This window comes from Leopardus geoffroyi, chromosome B1, assembly GCF_018350155.1.
Source record: "Leopardus geoffroyi isolate Oge1 chromosome B1, O.geoffroyi_Oge1_pat1.0, whole genome shotgun sequence".
NCBI lineage: Eukaryota > Metazoa > Chordata > Mammalia > Carnivora > Felidae > Leopardus > Leopardus geoffroyi.
In genome coordinates, this window is record NC_059327.1 from 110,971,931 (window position 1) to 110,988,718 (window position 16,788).

At 40.4% G+C, this 16,788-nt stretch overlaps 1 protein-coding gene across 4 annotated transcripts in view; it reads right to left on the reverse strand.

Moving 5' to 3' along the window:
- Positions 1-218: 218 nt before the first annotated feature.
- ALPK1 (alpha kinase 1) overlaps positions 219-16,788 on the reverse strand; it is a 63,150-nt gene continuing 46,580 nt past the window's right edge. For all 4 annotated transcript variants that reach the window (XM_045470123.1, XM_045470103.1, XM_045470113.1 and 1 more), the window contains 6 exons: positions 14,532-14,636; positions 11,485-13,600; positions 8,998-9,151; positions 4,726-4,888; positions 3,319-3,505; positions 219-776 (listed from right to left, as the gene is read on the reverse strand). In XM_045470123.1, coding sequence (XP_045326079.1) covers positions 577-776; positions 3,319-3,505; positions 4,726-4,888; positions 8,998-9,151; positions 11,485-13,600; positions 14,532-14,636 — 2,925 coding nt within the window. In that variant the 3' untranslated portion in view covers positions 219-576. The remainder of the gene's footprint in view (positions 777-3,318; positions 3,506-4,725; positions 4,889-8,997; positions 9,152-11,484; positions 13,601-14,531; positions 14,637-16,788) is intronic.

A 16,788-nucleotide genomic window follows, 5' to 3' on the forward strand; every position in this document is an offset into this window, starting at 1 on the left:
ATAAAATAAAAGATTAATGAATTCAACTGTATTAAACAAATTCTGCATGGAAGAAAAAGTTTCATATGAAGTCAAATGTCACATGACAAAGAGAAAAAAAACCGTAACTTTTATCACAATGTCCTGAATTCTTTAATATGTACAGAGAACTCCTAAATATTGCAATAAGAAAAACACTCATGGTATCAGCATTGATAGTGACAAAAAACTCCAAAATCTCAATGGCTTAAACACAAAAGTTTATTTCTCATCTGTTTTGTGTCCATGATGGGTCACTTGGGGGCCTTTTCCGTGTTGCCCTCATTGTAGGACTTATGCCGATAAGCAGCTGTCTCCTGACATATTCTTGGTAATTGTGGCAGAAGTAACTCCATAACAAGTCACACTGGCAATTAAATATGGGTCTGAAATGGATAGTCACTAATTTCTCTCACAAGTCATTGGCCAGAAGTAGTCCCACAGCCCTGCCTAAGTCTGAGGGGACCAGGCTTCATGATACTGTGTGTGCCTGGGGGAAGAGGAAGACCCAGCTCCCGTGAGTGGCACCAAGCCCATCCCATTACCACGCCAGATAGTCTATGACTTATTTGGTTTCTCAGCTGAAGGTCTTGTCAAAGAAAGACGATGGCATATTTCATTACATTTCAAATGCTGGTGATTAAAGAAGTAAAAAATTCCCTTCTTTCCAAAATTGGTAGTGACATCGTTCTGATCAAGAGAGTGAATCTGGGGATCTGTCAGATAGATAAGCCCTTTTCCATTACTAGTCACCCAACCTAAAAGAGAAATAAATATGTATGAGAATTAAATCCTCTACAGATGTCAGTAATGTGTTTCAGAGAAATAAAATGTATATGCTTAAAGAGATATTTTAAAAACCTGGTCATAATGGTTTACTTTTAATAAATTTCTGCTAAGGGATTTGGTATTGCATACTCTAATAGTTGGTTTAAAAAGGGAAACTAAATGCTGAATAATTAAATTTGTCAGCTATGACATACCTAGATCACCAATTTTCAAGGAATTAGAGAGCAGTAAAATGCACTTAGTTTAATTACTAAGATCACAATATATTGAATATTTATTTCATGATGCATAAGTTTATTTAGTGCCTAACTCATTAATTCATATATTCATCTGTTCATTTAACAAATACTTATTGAGTATACATGCTGTACAAGACACTGTTTTGAGTACTGGGGATTTAGCAATGAACGAGTGAGTCAAAAATTCCTACACTAGGGGTGCCTGGGTGGCTCAGTTTGGTGAGTGGCTGACTCTTGATTTTGGCTCAGGTCATGATCCCAGGGTTGTGTGATGGAGCCCTGAGTCAGGCTTCGCACTGAGTGTGGAGCCTCCTTAAGATTCTGTCTCTCAGGGCCCCCAGGTGTGTCAGTCGGTCGGTCCGTCGGTCGGTAGGTCAGTAGGTCGGTAGGTCGGTAGGTTAAGGGTCAGACTTCAGCTCAGGTCATGATCTCACTGCTCATGAATTCAAGCCCCACATAGAGCTCTGTGCTGACAGCTCGGAGCCTGGAGCCTGCTTCAGATTCTGTGTCTCCCTCTCTCTCTGCCCCTCCCCTGCTCATGCTCTGTCTCTCTCTCAAAAATAAATAAACATTAAAAAAATTTTAAGATTCTCTCTCTCTCTCCCTCTCTCCCTTCCCCACTCATGCACATGCACTCTCTTTCTCTTTCTCAAAAAAAAAAAAAAAAAAAAACCCAATAAAAAATATCCCTACACTCATTGAGCTAATATTCTGGTGAAGTGGGACAGATTAAGAAGCAATATAAGCAAGTAAAATATATAATATGGCAGAGAGTGATGATAAATGCTACAGAAGGGGAGTAGACAAAATCTTGGGGAATGGTCATAGAATCATTACTAAAAATAATTATAATAAACCTCATTTATCATTTAAATGAAGAGTATTGGCTCTTATATCAGTATAATAGTTCTGATAAATAAAATACTAGATGAACTGAAACGAAATTAAAATATAAATGTGGAAAATTTTTAAAAAGTCAGATTTTTGTACACACAACTTTCTGTTCCATAATGATCACCATTTATGAAACCCAATATCACACTTGTAATAAGGGTAAAGAGCTGAAGAAATGAAAAAGTGGAAAGATTTTCACATATTAAAACATGCAATATTAAAAAACCTACATCACTCAAATACACTTAAGTGAAATTTTAAAAAAGCTGTTGTGGATTTGCTCTAGAATTAAGCCCAACAGAATGTGAGGCAGATCTTCTCACTGATTATGTGTTACTCTAGACACTTGTAGAAGCCTTAGACATTTTTTTTTCAGACAGCACTTGCTACATATAGTAAAATCAATTTATTAAATTTATTTATTTATTTTTAAGTTTATTTCTTTTGAGAGAGAGAGAGAGAGAACAAGTGGGGAAGGGACAGAGAGAGAAGGAGAGGGAGAGAATTCTAAGCAGGCTCTGCACGATCAGCACAGAGCCCGATATAGGGCTTGAACTCACGAACCATGAGATCCCGACCTGAGCCGAAATCAAGAGTCAGATGCTCTTTATCCACAGGACACAGGTGTGCTGTTTCAAAGGGACACATGCACCCCCATGTTTATAGCAGCACTATCAACAATAGCCAAAGTATGGAATGAGCCCAAATATCCATGGATGGATGAATGGATAAAGATGTGGTATGTGTGTGTGTATATACACACACCACCACCATCCCCCCCACACACACATACACATTGGAATATTACTTGGAAATCAAAAGAATGAAATCTTGCCATTTGCAACTATGCGGATGGAACTGGAGGGTATTATGCTAAGTGAAATTAGTCAATCAGAGAAAGGCAAAAATCATATGACTTCACTCATATGAGGACTTTAAGAGACAACACAGATGAACATAAGGGAAGGGAAACAAAAAGAATATAAAAACAGGGAAGGGGACAAGACAGAAGAGACTCATAAATGTGGAGAACAAACTGAGGGTTACTGGAGGGGTTGTGGGAGGGGAGATGGGCTAAATGGGTAAGGGGCACTAAGGAACCTACTCCTGAAATCATTGTTGCACTATATGCTAACTAATTTGGATGTAAATTTAAAAAAAATAAAAAAATAAAATTAAAAAAAACTAAGAAAAAAAAGTCAGATGCTCAACCGACTGAGCCACCCAGGCACCCCATAAAATCGATTGATTTAATTACACATAGTAGTCTAGGCACTGAACAATCTATTAAATAATGACTGGAAGAGCTAGTTACAAGATCTCATATTTACATATGAATAACATTAAAAGTAAAAAAATAATCCCCAATTTCACATACCTTGTAAATCGACCACAACATCTCTATGATTAGAAAACTCGTAGGAAAAATGGCCGTATGCCAAGCCATATTCTGTAGCTTTGTATTCTGTTTTAACCACTTTCGCATTATTTGATAATTTTACAAATTCTCCCAGGATATAAGGTTCCACACTTATACATCCCTTTATTGTCTTGCCTTCCAAAATCTGAAAAATAGAAATGGGAGACAATATACCACAATGGCTAGGAAGGCTGCAGGCTCTGGGGTCCAGTAGACCTCACTTTGAACCCAGGCTTTGCCACTTAGGAACTTTGTTATAGATTTTGGTTTGCTCGCTTGTAAACCAGGTATTATAATAATAGCCACTATAGGAGTGTTAAAAGAATTATATGAGAAAAATGCATGTAGGGTGGTTAACACATTATGTGATATATAAGAGAACCTAAAATTATTATTATTCTTTAAAATGCTCACATAAAAATGAGGCCATGATGGGACCTACCCCAGGGAGCTAGCCCGTTAGGATATGTGGATAGATCATGTGCTGGGACGCGGGACTGGAATGTCAGCTAAGCGTTTGTGTGTATCATCTATTTTGCAGAGTTGTTTCAAAGGTTAATGTGTTAAATGTCTGGGATAGTGCTTGACATAAAGAAAGTGAAAAATGGATGATAGCTATTATTAGTGGTAATAGAATATGGGTCTAAAAATGTCTCTGGCCAAAGTAAAACAAAATCCTTTAGGTGTGAATGAGATAAGGATTCGATATAGTTGGGGAGGCAGAATATTCTTGATCCAAATAAGAGAAAAGTCAGTGGAGGCGGATTGTTGCCTGTCTATATTTAAAGAGATATCTTAGTGAAAACACATTGGTCTCGATGGCCCCAGAAGGTAGAGCTGTAATTCACAGGTAGAATTCAGAGGAAGACAGATTTGGGCTAAATCTAAGAGCTTTCTAACAACTAGAATTATTTGAAAGTGAAAAGGTAATAATTATTTGTCCTTACTAAAGGTATTTAAGCTATGACTTAGTAATCACTTGGTCACAAGGGGTGGGGTCCAACAGATGTGAAACAGGGAATGAATGCATCGTGCTGAGGGAATAATTTGTACTACATATGATCTTCAGGGTCCTTCTTCTCTCGTTGAAAGTACAGACAGTACACAAAGAAAGGATACTACAAATGCCAGCTTGACCATGTATGCAGACCAGATACCAGAATTAACAGAGTGATTTGGGAGATCCAAGATCCAAACTGTATATTCAGGGTAGACAGGGTCTTAGTTCTGACATGTCTAAGTGGATAAAGCAGATGAAGTAGATGAAGGAGTCTGGTAACTGAGTTTACTGGATTTTACCAGAAATCTCACCTGACATATATTTATAGGCCTGTTTAAGCAAACCCTTACTCCCTTTAATCTCACCAGTAATACTGTGGACGGGATATAGAATATCTGTGTTGGGATCTTTTGTTCATAAAGCCTCTTGTTAAATTCTGTCACGTAGTGCTGTGCGGTCATTTGCCGTTCCACATCAGCGAAGTGGTGCCAGAGCCCCTTCTGCTCCTTATATTCTTTCCCAACATATCTATGACCAGAGGAAAAAAATACAAAAAGAAATGCAAAAGTGATCCTATCATAGAGTAAGAGAGCAAAGACCAAAGAAGATACACAAAACTGCTTGAAAGATGTTACTCTTTCTCTACCTTAGACAGTCAATATTATCTTGAATTCTCCTATGACTCAAATAATCTTGTGAGAGCCTCCTGAACAACAGAACATAATTCATGCTAGCTGACTGTGATGGTTAATTCTATGTGCCACCTTCACTTGGACATAAGGTGCCCAGATTTGATCAACCGTTATTATGGGTGTTTTTCTGAGGTTGTTTGGGGATGAATTTCACATTTGAATCAACGGACTGAGTAAAGCAGATTGCTCCCCCTAATGTGGATAGGCCCAATCCAATCAGCTGAAGGACCAAATAGCAAAAGACTGACCTTCTCCCAAGATAGACATTCTTCTTGCCAAACTGCCTTGGAGCTGGACATGGGTCTTTCCTGCCTTTGGACTTGAAGGGAAACATCGGCTCTTCCTGGGTCTTCAGCCTGTTGGCCTTGGCAACTACACCATTCGTTGTCCTGGGTCTCCACCTTGCCAACTACACATTTTGAGATTTTCCTGCCTCTATAATCATGGAAGCCAGTTTCTGACAATAACTCTCATCTATATATGTTTGCATCTTCTTGGCTCTGTTTTTCTGAAGAACCCTGTCTGATACACTGATCCAGGATAATACTGATTATAGAGAAAATCTCCCCTTAACGAATCAGCCTGCCAGGCTTCCTTGGTAAGCCAAGGGAGCCAGGATGGGCACCAGAAAGTGCAGACTCTGCAACCAGATCTTTTACTACCTGCAGCGTGGTCTTAAACAGGCTAACTAAGCAATCTGAAGCCTTCCTCTACCCCTTCCCCTTGCGAGTCCTTCATCTCTACAAATACTTGTTTGCATCATCACCTATTATGTGTATAGCATTGTGCTAGCCAGACCTGAGTGTTTCAAAGAAAGTATGAAATATGTATATTTCAAGGACTTATGCATACTTGGAGACAAAATAAATGAGGCAGTAAATGATTAAGTGTTGAAAGGAGCAAGAAGTAACTATCACACTTTACTGTGGTTTATATTTGCTATACGTTCGTGTGAATTCATGAGTAATTCACATGCGTCCAAGCGACCTCCAAAAATCAAAGGGAACTGTTAGAGTTACAGGCCTCAACTAGAGAAAACTCTCTCCAGAAGTTTCTGCCAATAAGATAATGAAATCCACGTTGGCTGCAGTTTTGGCCATTCAGCCTCCTGGGGATCCGAAAAGAAACCTGACAGGGGTGGCTGCAGAGGAGGAACCCACATGGCATCAGAAAGCAGGCTGCAGGGGACCAGCTGTCCTAATAGAGGTATTCCGTCAGTGCTGCGAGCATTTCTGCTGTGGACAGACCTCTGGGCTGCAAGAACTTTGAACCAGTTTGGAACTTTGAGCAAACCTTGGTACAGGATCATTTCCCAACCATTCTGTCAGAGGACCTCCAGTGCTAGGCACAGGATCATCAATCTGGGAATGCAGACCCATTCTTTCTGGCATCTTATGCCATTTTGCTGGGGTTGTTTTTCTTCAGTAAAGATTTGTTAGTAGTAAACTCTTTTTTCTTTGACTGCTTTTTAAGATTGTTTCTTTGTCCTTGGTGTTCTGAAGTTTGACTACAATGTGGCTAGAAGTGGAGTTATGATTGTCTCCTTCCTCCCTTCCTTCCCTCCTCCCCTCCTCTCTTCTAGTTTCTTCCCTCATTCCTTTTCTATCCTGTTTAGGATTCATTGTGATTCCTGTATTTGAAGATTAATGGGTTTTGGCAATTCTGGAAAATCATCAGATATTATCTATTCAAATAGATATTTGCTTTGTTATCTTTTTCTGATCAGACATATATTGTACCCTCTCACTCCATCTTCCATGTTTCTTATTCTCTTTTATTTCCCATCTCAGATCCTCCTATGATGCATCCTGGTGTATTAGCTTCTTAGGGCTGCTGCAACCAAGTGCCATAGATTGGGTGCCTTATACAACAGAAATAGATTCTCTCACAGTTCTGGAGCCTAGAAGTCCAAGATCAAGCTATCAGCAGGGTCATGTTCCCTCTGAAGGCACTAGGGAAGAATGTTTTCCAGTCCTCCCTCCTGGCTTCTGGTGGTTCCTGCCTTATGGCAACAATAACTACAATTTCATATGCATTCTCCTTGTGTGCATATCTCTCTCTTGTTTTTTAATGTTTATTTATTTTTGAGAGATAGAGAGACAGAGTGTGAGTAGGAAGGGGCAAAGAAAGAGAGAGACACAGAATCGGAAGCAGGATCCAGGCCCTGAGCTGTCAGCTCAGAGCCCAACGTGGGGCTCCAACTCACCAATTGCAAAATCATGACCTGAGCCAAAGTTGAATGTTTACCTGACTGAGCCATCCAGGCACCCCCAAGTGCATGTCTCTCTTTAAATTTCCTTTTTAGAGGGGTGCCTGGGTCCCTTCTGTCCCCCTCTCTCTCTGCCCCTCGTGTGTGCAGGTACATGCACATTCTCTCTTTCTCAAAAATAAATGAACATTAAAAAAATAAATTTCTTTTTTATAAGGATACCAATCATAGTGGACGAAGGGCCCACTCTACTCCAGTACGACCTCATCTTAACTAATTAATCTGCAATGACTCTATTTCAATAAGATCCTAGTCTGAGTACAAGGGGTTAGGGCTTCAACGTATGAATCTGAGGCTGAGGGCACACAGCTGTTAAAAAATCATTCAACCCATAACACACGGCTCCATCATTGGATGCAAGTTTCTTAACATCTTGCACCTCAGTTCCCTCATCTGTAAAATGGGGATAATAATATTAACCTCATAGGGTTTTGTGATGATTGATTAGATTAGTATAAAAGTGACTTAAAATGAGGCTTGGCAAGTATATACTTGGTAAATATATTTATTGTTTCTACTATTATTTATTTATTTTTTTCAACGTTTATTTATTTTTGGGACAGAGAGAGACAGAGCATGAACGGGGGAGGGGCAGAGAGAGAGGGAGACACAGAATCGGAAACAGGCTCCAGGCTCTGAGCCATCAGCCCAGAGCCCAACGCGGGGCTCGAACTCACGGACCGCGAGATCGTGACCTGGCTGAAGTCGGACGCTTAACCGACTGCGCCACCCAGGCGCCCCTGTTTCTACTATTATTATCATCAACAACCTTTTCAAGAAATGTACTTCCACTTTTTAAGAATCACCCAATTTCTCTCTCTCTTACTTCCTCTCTTCCTACTTATTTCTTAAATTATTTGGATTTGGATAAAGAGCAGCATTCACCTTAAAATTCTTGGCTGATAGGTCTTTTCCAATACACAGATGATGTAAAAGTAGGCCTCAGACTCAACTGGGAAAAATAGTAACATGGTTACTAATTTTTCAAGTAAGTTTTTGCTTAAAGTTGTTGTCAAGAACTAAGGCCAAATTAAAAATTTTCCAGGTGTTTACCTCAATGGGGTTAGTATATTTTTAAGAAAACTTTTTCCTTGAGGACATAGCCATTCCTGAATCCTTGCTCTATATGGATGGATGGTATCTAAACTCACTCCCTTCCATGTGTAATTTTTATTAGTAGCTGCCATCTCATCCTACCCCTCTCAAAACTTGTACAGAGTGTCCTAGGGGCTCGGTATACATTTATATCCCTGGATATGCTTCATATCTGTAGGCTCAAAGGATTTTACTACCTTTTTTGCAGGCTCATTTATTACTTATAAGTGGGGCTTTTGTAGTTTAACTAGATTTTTTTGTCAGCATTTGTTAGTGGGAGCGCTTAAGGCTCTCTGTCCTGCCACATGGTCAGAAACTCCATTTTCTTATCTGTACGATGGGGATAATAATGTTTCCCTGATAGGTTTGACATCATGTATGTCTATGTAAAATGGCTGACATAATGGTGGTCAATGTGTGGTAACTGCTATTAATTAATTAATGAGTTGGAGGAAGGAGTAGACATCTGAAATATGTATTTTGGCCAAATTTTTCAGCTCTTTCAAAATTTCATAAATGATTAAGAGAAAGGCATAATTAGCCCATTTTACATTAGTGGTATAGATGTTTTAAAGAAATACCTCCCCAGAGTTTCTTCTTGATGAAGATGATGAACCCAGAAAGCGTTTCTTTGTCTGCCTTTCTTCTTCACATTCAGGTAGTTCCCCAAATACACAACAGTTTCCTGGGCTGTCCATAATTCTGATTTTTTAGAATATTTTAATAAAAGAGCATCTGGAAAAAAGGTAAGAAAAAATGGATGTTAATTGTATTTTAAAGTTTATTTTAATTTTTTAATTTTAATTTTTTTATGTTTATTTTTATTTTTGAGAGACAGAAACAGAGCATGAGCAGGGGAGGGGCATAGAGAGAGAGGGAGACACAGAACCCGAAGTAGACTCCAGGTTCTGAGCTGTCAGCACAAAGCCCGACATGGGGATTGAACCCATGAACCCTGAGATCATGACCTGAGCTGAATTCGGACACTTAACTGACTGAGCTACCCGTTTATTTTATTTTGAGAGAGAGAAAGAGAGAGAGAGACTGCACACACACAAGGGTGGGGGGCAGAGAGGGAGACAGAGAATTGAAGCAGTCTCCAGGCTCCAGTCTGTCAGCACAGAGCCTGACGTGGGGTTTGAACTCATGAACCAGATCATAATGTGAGTGGATGTCAGACGCTTAACCAACTGAGCCACCCAAGCGCCCCTGGATGTTATTTTCAAAGGGATGTTACAATTCATGAATAAATTTGAAGTGACACAGATCTTAATCCAGCTTGTCTGAAATCATTAGCTTCTTTAGACATTTTCTCAAATTTTAGCCTTCTCTATGAATACTACTAAAAAGTTAGTGAAGTACAATAAAAAAGTAAAGCTTTGCAAATATAATGAAGATTCACAAAACCTTTCTCTTGTGATGGAGAGGGATTAAGGCTAGAATTTCTGTATGAAAGCAGTGGAGGGGCACCTGGGTGGCTCATTCGATTGAGCGTCCCACTCTTGATTTTGGCTCAGGTCATGATCTTATGGTTCATGGGACTGAGCCCTATACCAGTCTCTTCACTGGCAGTGTGGAGCCTACTTGGGATTCTTTCTCTCTCTCCCCTGCTCCTTCTCTAAAAAAAAAAAAAAAAAAAAAAAAAATATATATATATATATATATATGTATATATGTATGTGTGTGTGTGTATATATATATATATATATACACACACACATATGAGATACATATATATACACATATACATATATATATACGCATACACATATATGTACACATACATATACATGTGTACACATATGTACACATACATATACACATACATATATATACATATATACATATACATATATATGTACATATATATATATATATACACACACACACATACACACATACATATATGAGAAAGCAGTGAAAAATAAAGGGCTTTTTAAACAGTAAAATGCCAGAGTTCATATTGGAACAGTGATACATGTTTGCATCTTCTAATTATCTGGGGGGCCCAGATAATGAAGGCTACTACCTGTGCCAGACCACATAGATAGAAATAAATGAAACAATTATACCTCAGAGATTCCTGGAAACTCCAGAAATCATGGTTACATATTAAAGTGAACCTTAATTTTCTCTGAGTTGTTTTGTTTAAGCTGGGAAAGTCCAGGAATTACTTGAGAAAATACAGCTACTGTACGAAGATGCTACTCAATTGAAAAAGGAAAAGATAGGAAGGAAAAGTAAAAACTGTCTCCACCAGAAGGAAAGGAAGAACAGTGTTAGCTAGAAAGCATTTCTTTGAGGGGGAAAGACATGAGCCCTAAGGAAGAAATGCAACATTTTGGGATCCAAGTTAAGATAAAGTGAACAAGGACCTTCTGCATCCAGGTCATGTTAATGGATGAATGAACAGAAGACTCAGGAGAAAAAGTACTTAAAATAAGATAAACTCATGGGTCTGGGGTTGGGGAGGGAGATGACTGGAGGCTGGGGAAGATAGTGACGAGGGCTGGGCAACTCAATCAGAGAAGCTGGGGTTGGAAACAGAAGGTGGGCCTCTTGCACACATACATAGGAAGGCTAAGTGAATTGAGGGAAGAAGAAAGGAGGAAATGTACAACTTGTTTTGTTTTTCCAACTTTGGGCTTCCTCTCTTTTTCTTATCTGTACACCGGGGATGATAATGTTTCCCTAATGGGTATGAGATCATGTACATATGGCTTTTCACCTGTAAACTGGCACATAACAATAAAGCAGTTACTTAACTCTAAGGAATGTGATTCTGAACCTTCAGAGTCCCTAAACAGGGAATAGAAAATAGGGAAACCCTATTATAGTGGAATGTTTTGCCCTTTTTTGTAACAACCTGAACTGTCCTTTTAGTCTGAATTCAAGGCAGCAGGCAAAACACGGGAATACCCTGAAGCAAAGGTTATTGACATTGGCTTTATACAAAGCCACTGGAGGGCTCTTAAAAAATACTCATGCCTGGATCCAAACCCCAGAGCTATTCGATCAGAATCATAGATACTTCCTGAGGCTGTACCTACTGGAAAGGTTGTACTTACTGTATGCTTGGTGCAGTTGATTGGGCTTAAAAACTCCTGTATTCTCCAGTCTCTGTAGGAGCCAATCATGTCTCACCCCTGCCAAAAGTTTTTCAAAGTCATCAGGGAGCAGGGTTCGAGCCTCTAGGATCTCTTGCCTTGTCATTCCCGGCAATGAAACAAAAGAACTTCCACTGGAATTCAGAAAGGACTGCGGGTTTTCCCCCTCAGAAGAACCGCTGGAAAATGCTGGTGATTTCAACCACCCTGCCGAGGACGAGGTGGAGTTCTGGCTGCAGTTTAGCATGTTTCCTAGTTTGTTTCCCTCCTCTGTGGTAGTGCAGTCCTTGCTAAAATCAGAGGAGGGAGTGTTACTGCTTACAGAGGAGTTGGGGGTTTCAGGCCATTGACCACGCGACTGTCTCAGAGCACATAGGCTGTAAGAGCCACGTCTGCTTGTGGGGTGAACATCTGTGCTGTCGAGCCATTGGCCCTCCTCATCCACTGTGGAGGCATCAGGGTTGATGCCCTGCTCTTTGACTGAGCCACTGCTCTTTCCTGAGTCAGGATTTTGAACAGGCCAATGAAGAGTGGAAAAGCTACGTGCTGTCCTGGAACGTTGGCCCAGGGAATCCTCCATGACTATGTCAGAGTCTAAGGGCATATCCTCTTCTTTTTCTGCTGTTTCTCCTTCCGGGTCAACCCAGGCGGAACTTTCTTTAAATGTAAGGCCTGTGCCTCTTTTGATTTCCTCTCCATGCCTGTCTTCGGCATCATAGTTGATTTCTGGAAATTCATCAATTAGTTCAAAGGTTTCTTCTTCTTGGACCAAAGGGTATGTGGCTATGTTCTTGGGCCAACCAGCATCAAAAGAGGACAAAGAAGCAGAACCAAACGAGGGTCTGGAATGAGCAGAAGTATTTCTGGATCCCCTATTTCTGGCTTTCTGCACATCTTCTGGAACTCCTTCTAACAGCCCCGCCCCAGACGCTGAGAACATGCCTGTTGTGTTATGAGGATGGGAGGTTTTCAAGGGCACGTGGCTGTGTCGTTGACTTTGCAAAGACTCTAAGTTGTCATCCTGGAACACTTGGAGAGAGAGACCGTGAAGCTCTGAAGATAGTGGATGTACAGGTCTGGTTTCCTCATTGATGTCTTCAGACGGGGCAGCAGAACACTCAGTATCCACAAGGTGCACTTCTTTGCAAGGCTCTTTTCTGGTTGACCTGTCGTCCACATAATTCACTTCCTCCCAGCTGGTAGAAGAGCTAACCACCGATAATGCGCTCCAAGAACTGGAGCACTGGCTGTCACTCAGAGACTTGTTCAAAACAGCTCCTTCACCGTGGCTGTGATCTGATGACTCAACCTCAGTTCCCCCATCTTGATCCAAGGAGACTCGAAAGGCATCAGAACGGGTCCAGTTTTTCCTTGCTATCCTCCTGAGTTTCTCCTGACCATTCTTAGCCTTGTGGGAGGAAGATATTACGATGCTTTTTTGAAAATGTGGTTTGTCTTCAGTAGTACACACAGTATCTATGTTTTTTGTCTCTGTTTCTAGAGTAGTGATACAGACTCCCGTTTTCGTATCTTTCTGTTTATCTTTGTTGTTCCCACAAGAGCCCTCAAAAACTTCGCACACTGAAGTGTGGTGCTGTGAATAGGTTTCAAGGATTTTTTGGAAATCTACTTGCCCATGCAAGATGGGTTTATCCAACCCGTGCTTGAAACTCTCTGGAACATAAGACTTGTCATCTAAGTTTGAGAAGCTTTGAATTTGTAAATGATCCTTTACCTGGGTGATAACTGACATGATCTCCTGAGAGAGAGTTTCTCTCTCCTGACTTTCAGAGGAAGTACTGAAACTGTACAGCTTTCCCATAGCTTCATGACAGAGCTGACTTGCTGTACGGACCACCTCTGTCTCCCCATACAGTCTTTGGTGCACGGTGGTGAGGCCAAAAGCAGCTTTGAGAAGACTGTGAAGCTCTTGTTTTCCACTAACTCGTTCATCATATCTCTTGGTGAGGAGGCCAATTTCAAAGGCCTCTTTGGCTTCACACAGATATGAATTTTTCATTTCCAGAGGACAGTCATTAGAGCTAGTATAGGACAACAAGCACGTGCCACGGATATTCTGAGGAAAATACCAAGCACAAAATCAGACACTGAAATAGAAATTGGAAGTGAATCAGGAAACACTTCATTCCTGGAGGACAGTCATTAGAAATATTATAGGAAAATAAACACGTGGCACAGATATTCTAAGAAAAATACACAATCACATATTGAGTCAAGGACCTAAAGTCTCTTTGGTGAATCAGGGAAAGGGACTGGGATGGATGTGATTGGCTGGCAGGAAGGTGTAAGAGATTAGCTTTAACTACCATCTTACTATAGGCCTGACACTTTTTAAAAAAGTTTATTTATTTTTTTAGTAATCTCTACACCCAAAGTGGGGTTCGAACTCATGACTCTGAGATCGAGAGTCACGTACTCTTCTGACTGAGCCAGCCCGGGTCTGATACTTTTTGATCAAAGATGATAAATTTGTTGTTGTTGTTACTGCTGTTGTTAGTTTCAGCAAACAGTCTATACATGGGACAGGGACACAGTATGTTTCTCTATGCAAAAGAGAAATAAGACTGCTATATATAAACACATCATTTATTTAACAATAGTCAAAACAACAGAGTAGTGGCTTCCAAACCCCTCTGTGCACCTGGGCAGTATTTCAGAATAAAAGATTTCTGAGTACTAATCCCAGACATTTGCATTTAGTGGGTCTAGGGTGGATCAGGAATGTGCATTTTGAGAAGACTCCTTGCGTGATTCTGCTGTGCTTGGGAACCATTGGTCTCAGGCAGACAACATCAGACCCGCAGGCTGAATTAATTTAGCTTCCACCAGGATGTCACTACCCTGACTGATAAAACCTTTCCATACATGAGGTCTGATTACAATTCTCTAATGAAGTGCACAAAGCCTACTTTAGGTTAGCCCTTTTCCTCTCACTGGTAGCTTCCATCACTGGGGAGAGGTAGAGTGTGGGGCTGCACCCTGCTTACCACAGCCGTGAGCACGAAGAGGGGTGTGTAGGGACTGAAGGCAGCTGCCAGTTTGCAGGCTTCTGCAGCTGAGAGCAAATGGTGGTCAAACTCCTTCAGCAAACCCTGTGAGAAAACAGGCCAAGTGTTGTGTTGACAATTATTTATCCATTAGCAAAAGTCAGGCTATGAAATTCCTTTACTTTTCTTTCAGGATCTGAGGGACACCCTGCCCTTTACCACAACGACACCCGAACAGTGCCAAGAAAGAGTTAAGCGTCTCAAAGGACCCTAGGGAATTGAGTGTCCTATCCCCCAACACCGATACACAGTCCATCCCCTCCCTCCCCAGAGTGGGCCTAACGTGTGCAAAATGATTCACACAAGTTTCTCTGCAGGATCATGCAACCCTTTGTTCACAGAAATCCCCCACATTTTGCAGCCAAATTAGCTGATGATTTCTGCACTGTTCTTGGCAAAGAGCCTTTTAATGTATGATTTCACAGCAATTAAGATTCATTCATTCATCCTAGAAATATGCATTGAGAACCTCCATGTGCCAGGCACTGTTCTAAACACGAAGGCGATAGCAGACAGTTGAGCCTGCAGTAAATAAGCTTGCTTCCTATTGAGCGGAGGGGATTAGTCAATACGCAAAATGAGTAAAATGCATATTATCTGACACGGTGACAAGCAGTCAAGAGAAAAATAAAGCAGGAAAAGGTCAAGGAGCTCCAGGGTGGGGAGGCAGTTAGCAATTTTTTAAAAATTTTCTCTTTCTTTCTTCCTCTTCCTTCCTTCTGTCCGTCCTTCCTTTCTTTTTTAAGGTAAGCTCTATATCTAACGTGGGGCTTGAACTCATGACCCTGAGATCAAGAGTCACATGCTCTACCGACTGAGCCAACCAGGTGCCCTGGCAGTTTACAATTTTAAACAGTCATCAGAGACAACTGCACTGAACTAGAGATATAACCCTTTTCTTGTGTGTTGGTCTGACAGCACAAGCAACATTTTGTTAAAACTCAGATTGTTAGCAGCAAGCTGCAAGCCTTCTTACGCCACACTCATTACTATTAAGTATGGTTACTATTGTCACTTTAGTATTTAACAAAAAATGCCAATCTTTGTGATACTATTAAAAATCTCAATATCAGGGGTGCCAGGTGGCTCAGTCTGTAAGGCATCTGACTCTTGATTTTAGCTCCAGTCATGATCTCACCATTTGTGAGTTTGAGCACCGCATTGGGCTCTGTCCTGCCAGCGTGGAGCCTGCTTGGGATTCTCCCTCTCTCCCTCTCTCTGCCCCTCCCCCAGGGAGGTATCTGTATCTCTCTCAAAATAAATAAACTTAAAAAAAATAATTTCAGTATCAGTGCAGTGCAGGGGAGCAGCTCAATGTCTATGTTGATGCTCCAAACTGGACAGAGACCTGAATTCTGCTCCTAGTTTCCTTCCTACCTAGTGTGCAAACTATAGAGGTCAGTTAATTTGTCTGGACCTCAGTTTATTTTTCTCTAAAATCAGAATGATATATTTTGCTCTACCTACTTCATAGGGTTTTGTGTAGCTCATATACATATATACATGTATATATACATGTATACGTATATATGTATATGTATATATGTACATATGTATATGTATATATATACAGGTATACATGTATATATGTATATATATGGGTATACAGGTATGTATGTATATATATATATATATATATACACATATATACATGTATATATATACACACACATACACTCACATACTTTTTGAATTATAAAGGAATATATAAAAATTAGTAATCATTATTTAAATTTTTTTAAATATTTGCTTTTTGAGAGAGAGAGAGAGTGAGTGTTGGGGGGGTGGGGGGGAGGAGCAGAGAGAGGGAGACACAGAATCTGAAGCAGGCTCCAGGCTCTGCTCTATCAGCACAGAGCCCAACGCAGGGCTCAAACCCACAAACTGTGAATTCATAACCTGAGCTGAAGTTGGACGCTTAACCCACTGAGCCACCCAGGCGCCCCAGTAACCCTCATTATTAAGAATAAGAATCTAGACAAGTGACAGATGCTCTGATTTGAACACAGGGTAATTAAAGTTTTATTATTGTTATCCCTTTACTTTATCACTGAGATGGGCCAAGTGTGGAAACTGAATTCTGTGATAATCTGAAAAGAATTCAGTGGGGTTCAAAGCATTTATCACTTTGATGATATTTATTCATTCTTTTACTTGTCATTTTTTATTTTTTTAGTTCCCTCTGTATGTGTGGTAG